At 32.1% G+C, this 12,473-nt stretch overlaps 2 protein-coding genes across 2 annotated transcripts; one reads left to right on the top strand and one right to left on the bottom strand.

Annotated features, from left to right (window-relative positions):
* Positions 1–5,400: 5,400 nt before the first annotated feature.
* LOC109337493 (uncharacterized protein At1g76070-like) lies at positions 5,401–6,454 on the bottom strand. The gene has a single exon (XM_019574471.1). It carries the CDS (start codon positions 6,419–6,421, stop codon positions 5,540–5,542), a length of 882 nt encoding a protein of 293 aa, XP_019430016.1. The 5' UTR covers positions 6,422–6,454; the 3' UTR covers positions 5,401–5,539.
* A 2,310-nt stretch (positions 6,455–8,764) lies between these two features.
* On the top strand, positions 8,765–9,737 carry LOC109337494 (the record flags this gene model as incomplete). The annotated part of the gene is made up of 2 exons (XM_019574472.1): positions 8,765–9,511; positions 9,628–9,737. Coding segments are annotated over exons 1-2 (857 nt in total), but the record flags the coding sequence as incomplete, so codon positions are not given.
* Positions 9,738–12,473: the final 2,736 nt, after the last annotated feature.

Raw genomic sequence — 12,473 nt, 5'->3', positions numbered from 1 at the left:
GCATTGTTTGCTTCACAAGACATTGTATATAAACAACACTCTCTTGTATCATTTCAATTCTATGAGAAATCATCATAATATTCATTTTACGATTTCTCAACATTTTCGCAATAAAATTTTTAGACTCCGTTAAATTGGGTTAACCTGGAATAAATCAAAAAGATAATATGACTATTTACTTAAAATTAATTTTTTTGAAGAAACAATACTCCAATGTTCTACTTCATTCCGATAAGAAAATCAATAAGACATAATTGGACATATTAATTAATCTGTAATCATACATTTATTTATAATATATATTTATAATTAATTATGTATTATATATGGTGTCGGTACAACCTAATTATGTAATCTGAAATATCTTTCAATTTTTTGTCCTGCACGGCTAGATAACAAACACGTAATTAAATGTTTATATTTTAGTCGCACTCCATTAAGAGTACTTTTGTAAATTTCTTGATCTTAGATGATTCACGTGGAACATAAAATAGACTAACCAATGCACTCAATGTGGCTGTGACAACTTATTGTAACTATTTTTTTAGTATGCATTATTACTTCAAAACCTCATAGGTGAGGTTATTGACATTTTGATATATCTATTTATATCACTTTTGGGACCAGTCATACTTTATAAAATGGAAAAACAAATAAGATTGATTTATATGTTATGTGAATATAAGTTTTGAATATTTTGTTTTTGGTACTATTATCTCTCACCTTTTTGGGTAAGAGACTAATCAATTTCGGGATTTATGGCTGCTCCTCCTAACAAGTGTCACTCACAGGAATAAAACCATCGACTTTGGGCATCCAGTAGGCCTTAGACCACTAGACCAACGCTTGGTTTGTATATAAGTTTTGGAGATTGCAAATAGCACCGAAATTATACAACCAAAGTTCAAATTATATACTCAAATTGGATTGTGTTTGCTTTAAATGAAGGAATGTTTTTCTTTCAAACGGAACAATAATGTCTCTGCCCTAGGAAATATAATGTGACATCTTTATTTTGGTATTTTTGTACAACTCAAACTGTAATCTTTGCTGCATACAAATATACAATTCAATATTCTTGAATTAAAATCCTAATTCATCTCATTTCCACAAGACAATATTATTGAATGAAAACATATACATTAAAAAACACAATTCTAGTTTGATGGAGCAAGGTGTCACCGTCTATAAGTTTAAAAGTGTATTAGATAGGCCACCAGAAGTAGTATAGTTTGACTAAAAATTTATCATACTAGTGTAACTTTTGTACTTATTACAAAAGATATGTAACTTTATATAAATCGACAACCACATAGCCGTTTCTCCTTTCTTTTTCCTGCCGTACACACATAAATCGGCAACAACACAAGAGATTTTTTATTTTACAATATTTCTCAAAATCATCTCCCTTATGGGAGTTTTTAGTTTTTTTTCCACCCTCTCTCCAAAATCGTTTATTAGGTTGGAGTTTCATTTATATTTTTCCTTCCTTTTCCTTCTCTCATAAATCGGCAGTAGAATAGGAGTTTTTGCCATTCAATTTTTTTAGCTTGCCCTTATCAACTGTAGTATATTTAGTTTTTAAATTTTGCCATTCAATTCTTTTTTCTTATCACTTGGTGACGTGCTTGATATTTCACAATTGTACTGGAAGAGAAATATTTACAACATTCATCCAATGTGGTAACTCATTGTATGATCCTTCTGAATCACCATAAATTTTGGACAATGCCATTTGTTTTGCAGTTCAAGCCTTTCTATATGTCACTATATAACCAAAATGACTAACAACCTCCTTAACTAGTACCTCAACTGGTATACTCAGATCCGCATTTACCAAATTAAAAACAAGGTCTCAAATAAATGATGAATTTAATTTGCTATGATCTTGGGAAACCAACATAGATACACAACTGTGTGTTTCATTAATTTTCTTAATCTCCCATATGTCACACTTAATGTTAAAAGAAGCGCGAATTTGTCACTCACATCCGACACCATAATGTGTACATTTACCAACATATCTATCTGGTCTAGACTCATCAATAACATAATCAAATGGATTTTGAATATGAAATTCTCTAATAGCATTTATTGTGGCTTCTCAATAATTCTCAAATGAATGGCAAAATTTAACAACTAAATATACTACAGTTGATAAGGGCAAGCTAAAACAAATTGAATGGCAAAAACTCCTACTCTATTGCCGATTTATGAGAGAAGGACAAATAAGAAAAAAATATATATGAAACTCCAACCTAGTTGACGATTTTGGAGAGAGAGTGGAAAAAAAAACTAAAACTCCCATAAGGGAGACGATTTTGGGGAAATATTGTAAAATAAAAAACTTCTTGTGTTGTTGCCGATTTATGTGTGTATGGCAGGAAAAAAAGGAGAAACGGCTATGTGGTTGCCGATTTATATAAAGTTACACCTCTTTTGTAATAAGTACAAAAGTTACACTAGTATGGTAAATTTTTTGTCAAATTATACTATCTTAGTAAATTTGCCTCCAAAGATCTAATGGATCGACCAACCCAAGAAGACCAGATTCATAAGTCTTAAGACTAGCTCATGATCTAGACTGATCCGTTACCACCAACAAGGTCTAGGATTTGACATACATGGTTGATTAAGAGGAAGAGCTCCCTTATTAAACATCTTAAAATTAGGTGGACATCTTCTGTCCAAAAAATGTATCATTTCATCTATCATTATTTATGATTGGTCAAAAAATACTTAATTATTAATTTTTTAACTTAAATATATTTTTCAACCAATCACATGCAATAACACATTGGATGATATATTTTTGTTGTACATCAGATGTGCTCCCCTAAAAATCAGTATATGCAAAAAGACCTATAAGGTAACTACTTTTTTTATTCCATTAGTAAATGTTATTATTTATTATGGGTGATACTCAAATCATCAACCTTGTTCATTCTAATCGTCAAACCATCTTATAACTCTTATTTTATTTTATTTTTCAAATTTATTATAGGTGAGAATTGAACCTACAACCTCATATGTTCAATTCCTTAAATTATTCACTCTCACCATTAGACCACGTTAAGATTCTTCTTGGTAACTAATTAATAGTAGTGGAACATGGCATCACCCATGATTCTTTCCACGGTTCCACCACATGCAGTTATCATTGACAATTTGGGCAAAGCCTATGGGGCATGCCTGTCCGCACTTATTGGACGAGTAGAGCATGAAAAATATGTTCATCCGCCCTAAAACACCCGCCCATTATGCCCTCTTTGCCAGCGGGCATTTCCAACAGGTGAAACAGGCACCCCGCAGACATTATTAGATAAAGCGTTTAACATGTATGCAAATGTATATCTATTTTGTCAAATGTGAAAAAATGTTGTTCCATTTGTTATATATGCATTTGCATAGTTATAAAAACCGTACCGTACCGGCCGGTTCAACCGGAAAACCGGTGAACCGAGCCCCTAACCGGTACGGTACAGGTGTTGAACCGGCCAAGTATCAAAACCGGTCAAAAATCGGTCAAAACCGGTGAACGGCCGGTATTTTACTAAACCGGTTGGTTTATACACATATATTTTTTTAATTTAAAACCCATTACAAGGAGACCCATCTTTGCAACTCTTCTTCAACACTTCAAGGCACATGCTTCCAAAGCATATTTAGATTACATATTTTGGTTCATAACATTCGTGTGTAATCTCAGTGCATTTGTGTAATCTTGGAGTACTGTCTGAAGATAGGATTTGGTAGAAAAATATAATATTCATATAAGATAATTTTGACTCCTTGATATTAAATGTTAAAACTCTAAATTTATTTGTTTTATAGAGTGAGTTGTGAAGTTATGTCATTTATTTATATTTTGTGGTTGTTAAGTGATACTTTTGGATTGATATATGTTTTTTAATTTAGACTTTGAATTTGTTAAAGACTTAAAGTTGTTTATTTATGTGAATTTTGAGCATATTATAAATATGGATGATAAATTTGAGTATATACCTATTTGAAAATTTTTTGTTATAGGTTTATATATATATATAAACATAAGTAAGTATGTCCGGTTTAACCGGCATGCGGTTTAATTACTGAACCACTGGTTGAATCACTGTATCACTATACCAGTACCCTGACCGGTTTGATAACCGGTACGGTTTTAACAACACTGTGCATTTGTATATCAAATATAAGAAAATATTATCCTTTTTTATTATGTATATGCATTTGTATTTTATATGTTATATATATATTATTCCTTTGTATTTTGTATTATATATATGCTTTTATATTTTTTATATATTGTTGGTTGTTTATTTTGATAATTATATTTACATTCTTGTATGCAAAATATATATCGTTTATTTTGTAAGAAGTGTATATAAAATCGGATATATTTTTTATTGTTTTGTTTAGGGTGGCCCGCAAGCCCACCATATCCATATTTAAGACGGACATGACATAATATTTCATATCCTATTTAAAAACGGACATACCCATATCCACCTTAATTTAAATGGACATTGCATGGATATGGATATGACAGACAGAGCAACCCTAGTTGCCAATACAACATGTTCGGTTCAAATTTATTAGTATCCGAATGGTGAGCTAGGATCACAATAAATTGCAGAAACAACAAAGTTATTTAAAAATTTAGTTTGAAATCAATCTTAATTTAAAATCAATCTTAATTTAAAAATATTCCATACTAATAATTCTCTTTGACTAAGATGCACAGATCGAGATCAAATTGTTCAAAAGTGGACAGCAACCTTTGCGAACTTTACTCACAATAATAGAATTGAATAACTGTTTTGAGAATATTTCACCTAACCACGCAGCTTACCTAATAAAAAAGTGGTACAAGTCTATGTGGCTCTGCTTACTAGTCTAATCTAGTCCATTCTTGTTGAGTTAGTAATCCAGAAATAAAAAAACAACATGAAAAAATAAAAATATAACATTTTTATATATGATACTTTTATTTTTTTTATTGTAAGTGTAAAAACAACAAGTTGATTGTCCATCATTGGAAAGATGTATATTCCTTCTTGGTAGTTGTTACTTTCAAATTGGAAAGCTACCTTGACCAAATTCATTATTACGATGCCATCTTGGATCATTCCCTAAATAAGCACTTCCTTTCAAGCAACCACTAATAGGTCCCAAGGGGTTCTTAATTTGACCAAGAAAAATCATTATTTTATTCTAATTCTTATTTTACGAATTAATTTGAAAACTTCCAGCCTAACATATACCAATCTTATTTTATTCAATAACAATTGGATCATACATCGTCATCACATGATTAATTGATCATCATCGCTTAATAAGAAAAAACCAATAATAAAATTTGTACCCAAAATAATAATAATAATAAAACATGCCCACCAAGTCTAGTCTGCAAGAACAATATTTGCTTGTAATATTATGTTTAATTCTGCACATCAAGATTGTCCAAAGAGATAAAAACAAATAAACTTTATAAACAAATTAAAATAACAAGGCTAAAGTTTTACTTAATGAAGAAGAATAATCACTTTGCTGTAAGCACTGGCTTCAACTGAAGAGGCCTAGGTGGTTCCATAGTTCTTCTCTTCCATATATTAATTTCTTTCCTTGGCTGCAAATTAAGGTCACTGTATCTTCCGCTACCGCCACTAACCAAAATAGGTGCAGAGAAAGGGATTATTACTTCATTCTCATCTTCTTCTACATCTGTAAAGCAATCTCGTTGGTCCATTTCTTCAGCCGTATTCTGAGCCCTCCAATCGAAATTAGCAAAGGTTTCACGCCCACTTGCAAATCTCCTCATATCACCCATCGGTGGTGCTCTATCCGAACCCACGTCCTTATTGAAATAAGTCTTTTTACCAATTACGGAAGACTCAGGTGGTAATTTCTTTCTCGATCCAGTTTTCGGCTTCGCCGCATGAAAAAACATCCTCTGAAACTTGTTTGGAGAATGTTTTTTCTTAACAACATCCTCTGAAACTTGTTCACTGTCAACATCCTCAGCGCCAGAAACATGACTTCTGATGCTGTCTGGTGTTGGCAGTGACATGGTCTTGGCCTTAGCTTTATGTATCTGTTTCTTCTTTTGCTTGATCTGTCCTATGCATGAAATTTTTGGTGAAGTGGGTTCTTGAGTTTCTACACCACCATCCTTTGGTTTTCTTCTAGCTTCTTCTGGGATCATAGGGCCAGAAAATCCCTTGGCACCCTTGTGCCACTTTGTTGCGTTGTGATCTGATCTTAATTTGTGATCCCTGCGTGGGCTGAATGGAGAGTTTTGAAATGTGACACTGACTGCAGCTGCTGCTTTTGGTAGTATACTCAAGATCTTGTTCTTCAGCTTGGGCTGTTTCTTCTCCATGATGATTATTGCCTGAGATAAAAAATGTTGGAACTGGATCATTACATTTGTATTTATACAATGAATTGTGGTTGTTGAAGAAATGTGGTAACATATTTGCTGTCCATAATTGTGATTCGTTGAAAAAATTTATTTAAATTAAAATTTTAATTATTAAATATTATTTTGACGTGTAAAATCTAAAATATATATAGACATATAGAATGACTTACATTGTTGATATAAGATATACTCGGAATAAAGGTTTGTTAAAAGAGTTTATGGCATCTTAATTGTTGTGAAATTGATGTTTTTGACTTTGTCAAGAAAGGTGGCAGAGAAGGAGGTATGGTCAAATAAAATTGCTGCTGTAGCTAGGGAAATGCAAACGCTCTTTCCTTCATCCGATAAATATAAGAAAAAAATAGGAGAGTCACACTTTTATTATTTTATACCATACAATATTGCTTAACATTCATGTTTATTATTTTTTTGTTGAACATTACTATAGTTCTCCATCTATATCTTTTTCTTACATAAAATTTAATAATTGTGAATTATAAATTTATTATGAAAATATTATTATATTTTTTAAGTTAATTTTAATGGTAGAAATAGAATATGTATCTTTTTAAGTATATCAGATATGTTGATAAGATGTAGTGTTCAATTAATTAATTAATAGTGCTGATAATGAACACATTTTCTCTTTAGTTTGCATCTTGGTATTTGGTAACAGTATTTATTTCTCCTACATTGAAACCCTTAAACAGTAAATATTACTTATAAGTGATAATGAGTTTTATGATATTCACTATGTGAGTATTCACTATGTGAGTATTCACAAATTTATAAATTTAGTTTGTAATTAAATATATATATTTATTATTATTTTAAAATTGTATATCATATATTTTATAATAAATTACATTTATTTAATTATAATTATAAATTTATCATATAAATATCATATTATTCATGTAATATTACTCGTTGGGTATCCACAAATACATGTTATCTACATGGGTACCTGCAAATATTGTATGTTGGGAAATGGGAAAACACTACTCATATCTGCCTGTATTCATTGCCATCCTTATTTCATCTTTGAGAAATATTACATGAATAGTATCATTTTTTCTTAAACAAAACCTTAAAGTGATATTAATAAATGTCTTATTAAAAAAGTAAAAATAGATTTTCAACAAAAGAGTTTCTTGTTTAGTGTGTGAGTGGTCGGTCAAAATCTGAATATCTCCTATGGTGAAATGAAAATCAGCTATGAATTATTTTGGACTCCTTTGGATGAGTACCTAAAGGACTACAATTCTGAAGTTAGTATAAGTGTCTACTATAGAGAGAAAGTACATTGCAAGTGTATAAGAGTGAATAAATCTCCCTTATAAGTGGTTCTCTCTATTTATAGAGGTAGAGTAAATAATATTCCAATATAGATGTTTTAATTATGATAGGTAGCTCTACTTTATCTTCATTCAAACTTAGAATATGCTCAAATCATGACAATCCTTCTTAGTTTACCTTTGTTCATACTACTATTGTTGTAGAATTAACTTACTCATGTCGTGTTGATAAGGAGAGCATGCAATGCTTAAGTGACATGGTTAGTCCTATGACATGTAAGAGTCATTTCCAGCTTCATAAATGCAAATTTGATCATGTCTTGTCATTGTCATCATTTTCAATAGGTAGGTCCACTACTCAAGCATGATAGACAATCACATAAGATGTAACCTAGTTTATATATTATTTTTAAATTTGTTAAATACATTATTTCCTAATAAAATATTTATCCTTTTATTTCATAATTAAAATGGTTAGTATTCCACTACTTTTATTATATAAGTATAATATTTATTCAATATTAATATAGATTTATACACACTTTCTATATCATTTGTTATTCATTAATATGAATAATGAAAAACACCAATATAAAAACCCATTTCCTATTACTTTATACTAATAAACAAATGTGGAACAACTTGCCATCTTATAAGTTAGGTAACTAATGAAAACACGTTGCGTGTAAAAATAATATGTGGAACAATATGTAATGTTTTTTGCACTATTAGTACATTATCTATCATTGATTTGTATTACTTTTATTTGAGAATTAATAATAGTTTATATATGAATGGTGTGAAGAGAAAGTTTAGGGATTCAATTTAGAAATGCACCTGAATAAGTCCTATTCTTTAGGATATTTATTTTGTTTGTCTTAATGTGAGCTATTTTCCCTCTTTTCTGTTAAGTTGCAAAGGCTATTTAAAAGCCTAAGTTTATTCAATAAAGAACACACTTTGCTCTACAATTCAGTTTTAACATTTTGGTATCAGAGCAAGGATAAAACACATCAGTTGCCTTTGACATTTATGCAGTAACAAAATGACAACTGAATGGAGTTTTGTGCAGCTAGCCATTCCACGCTTTACTAGTCACTATCACCATTGGAGCATGTTGATGGAAAATTTCCTAAACTCCAAGGAACTTTGGGGCCTGGTGGATACTGGTTATGAGGAGTCAATAAATGGATTAGTGCAGAGTGAAGTACAACGTAAGAAGTTAGAAGAAGTAAAGCTGAAAGACATGAAACTCAAAAACTTTCTATTACAGGCTATTAATAGGACAATAGTGGAGACCATCCTTGTGAAGGATACTTCCAAACAGATTTGGGAGTCCATGAAGAATAAGTTTGAAGGGAATGCTAGAGTGAAGGGATCACACTTACAAGCTCTTCGCAGAGAGTTTGAAACTCTAGAGATGAAAACTGGAGAAGGCGTTTCAAAGTACTTTTTAAGAGTATTGACAATAGCTAACAAGATGAGAATATATAGGGAGCAGATGAAAGACACTATAGTATTGGAGAAAATTTTGAGATCACTGAGTGAGAAGTTTAATTATGTTGTTTGCTTGATTGAGGAGTCCAAAGACATTGATCAACTCTCCATTGATGAGCTACAAAGTTCATTAATAGTACATGAGCAAAAATTTCAGCATCAAGTAGAAGAAGAACAAGTGTTGAAGATCAATCATGAAAATAAATTTGGTTCAAGAGGTTGTGGTCAAGGTTCATACCGAGGCAGAGGAAGAGAAGGGAAACCAACTTTGCTGAAGTGTCCCAACAAAACAATGGTAGAATGCTTTAAGTGTCACAAGCTTGGACACTACCAATCTGAATGTCCAAGTTGGAGAAGGGAAACCAACTTTGCTGAAGTAACAAAAGAAGAAAGATGTTTGTCATGTCACAGGTGGAGATGAATAGTGGTCAAAGAGAAGATATATGGTATTTGGATTCTGGATGCATCAATCACATGTGTGGTGACAAGAGCTTGTTTGTTGATTTGGATGAGAATTTCAGGTAAAAGGTATCTTTGGGGAACAACACAAAGATGAATGTGTTGGGAAAAGGTTATGTGAGAATCAAAGTATACTTTGTGTCTGAACTAAAAAGCAAATTGTTGAGCATTTGTTCAACTACAAGAAAAAAGGTTGACAATTCTCATTCAAAATGGAAGGCTCAAGCTATATCATCCAGAGAAAAAGCTTATTATACAAACTGAGATGTCAACGAATCAAATGTTTATATTGTTAGCAAAGTCACTACCACAAAAATCAGCTTGCTTATACACTCCCACACAAGATATGACACATCTATGGGAACTCTTCTACTTAAAAAGATCGTGCATGGATTACCTCAATTCAGTTCCCCAATAACATTGTGTACAAACTGTATGATCGGAAAACAACACAAAGATCCAATTCCAAAGTTAAGCAATTGGAGGGCCACAGAAAAACTCCAACTTGTTCATGCAGATCTTTGCAGCCCCATATCTCCAACTTCCAAAGATAAGCAATTAGAGGGCCACAGAAAATGGTATGTTGCATGCTTTGTTGATGATCTGACTAGGAAAACATGAGTTTATTTTTTGGAGAAAAATATGAAACATTAAGCATATTTAAAAAAATTAAGAGTTGTGTAGAGAAAGAAGTAGGAGGATATATTAAATGTTTGAGAACAAATCATGAAGGGAAGTTCATATCACTCGAGTTTAACGAGTTCTATACATAACATGACATTAATATGCAACTGACTGCAACATGTACCCCACAACAAAATGGGGTAGCGGAACGAAAGAATCGAACAATGATGAAGATGGTTCGATGTATGCTCGCTGTAATAAAGATGCCAAAGATTTTTTTGACCAAAGGGAGTAAATTGGAGAGTACATGTGTTGAATAAGAGTCCTACTTTGGTTGTGAACAAGCCTTCGGTTGAGTATTTCAGAATTTTTAGATGTATGACACATGTGCATGTTCCACACACAAGAAGAAAGAAACTAGATGCAAAAGAACTTGCTTATGTGTTGTTGGGAATAAGTGAAAAGTCTAAGGCATACAATCTCTATGATCATGTTGGAAGGAAAATTGTGGTTAGCAGGGATGTAGTGTTTTAGGAAGATAAATCCTAGAGCTGTGATAAGAGTTATGGAGAGCAAATAAGAATTTATTTAGAATGAAATGATAATAAAACAACAATTGGTGAGAGTGATGAAATCGCAAATGAAGAAGAAGAAGAAATCATTGAATCCATTGGTAGTACTCAAAATGAGGAAAATGAAGGAAGAAATAGAAGGCCTCCTAGCTGGATGGATGATTATGTAACTAGGGAAGGACTTTCAGAGGAGGATGAGGCAAATGTCAATTAAACTCTATTTCATTCAATAGATCCAGTGTATTTTGAAGATGCAGTCCAAGATAACAAATGGAGGACAACTATGGACATGGAGATGCAAGCTATTGAAAGAAATAACACATGGGACCTTACTGATATTCCTAATGGTGCAAAAAAGATTGGAGTAAAGTGGGTTTATAAAACTAAACTCAAATAAAATGGTGAAGTAAATAAATTGAAGGCTCGATTAGTGGTAAAAGGGTATGCGCAACAACAAGGGATAGACTACACCAATGTATTTGCACCATTTGCAATAATGGACACAATAAGAATGGTTGTGGCTCTAACAACAGAAAAGTGGTGGACTCTCTACTAACTTGATGTCAAATCTGCTTTTTTACATGGAGAACTCAATCGAGAAGTGCTATAGTGAGCACACATTATTTGTTAGAAGAAATATGCTTTAGAGGTCTTGAAGAGGTTTAAGATGGATAACATCAACTCAGTTCTTATCCCAATTGTTCTAGGTGGTAAGCTTTTCAAAGATGAAAATATAGTTCATATTGATGATAGTTTATTCAAGTAGATGGTTTGTTGTCTCATGTACCTAATCGCTGCTAGACTAGATTTAATGTTTGTAGTGAGTTTGATCAGCAGGTACATGTCTAAGCCAACTGAATTGCATCTGATGGTAGCCAAAAGGATACTATGGTACTTGAAATTTACTATAAGACTTGGAATTTTCTACAGAACGAGGCACATGAAGGTCTAGTTGGGTATACAAATGGTGACTATGCAGGAGATGTTCAAGATAGAAAGAGTACTTGACGGTATGTTTTTATGTTCATATCTAGAGCTGTTGCTTGGTCTTCAAGAAAGCAACCTATAGTTACACTTTCAACCACATAAGCAGAATTTGTGGCAGCAGCTGGCTGTGGTAGTCAAGTTGTTTGGATGAAGAGGATGTTAGGTATCAGTGGTCTAGGAACACCTAGAAGGGGGTTGAATAGATGTAGCGGTTAACAATCATCGCTTCTTGAACCAAAACCCAACTGCTGGAAAATAGTCTAGTTAATCGATTAACAACAGGGTTTAATCGATTAACTATTACACAGAACATAATGACTAGACAGACAAATTTCAAAGGAATTAAAACAAAATTGAACATATATAATACATATATTTTTACGCACAATTATTAAGTATATGGCAGTAAACAAATATCCAATTTTTCAATTACAGATTCAATTTATAATGGCAAGAAACATAAAGATGATAAAGAGAGAAAGAACAGTACAAAAATGATTTTTATCCTAGTTCATTTGTGGTCCACTGCAAACTACATCCAGGCCTCTCCTTCTAGATCAGGGAGATTTTCTTTCTTCACAATATTGAAAAATGGATACAAATACCAATTCAATT

This window comes from Lupinus angustifolius, unplaced genomic scaffold, assembly GCF_001865875.1.
Source record: "Lupinus angustifolius cultivar Tanjil unplaced genomic scaffold, LupAngTanjil_v1.0 Scaffold_7_8, whole genome shotgun sequence".
NCBI lineage: Eukaryota > Viridiplantae > Streptophyta > Magnoliopsida > Fabales > Fabaceae > Lupinus > Lupinus angustifolius.
This window is presented reverse-complemented; position numbering and strand designations above follow the sequence as displayed.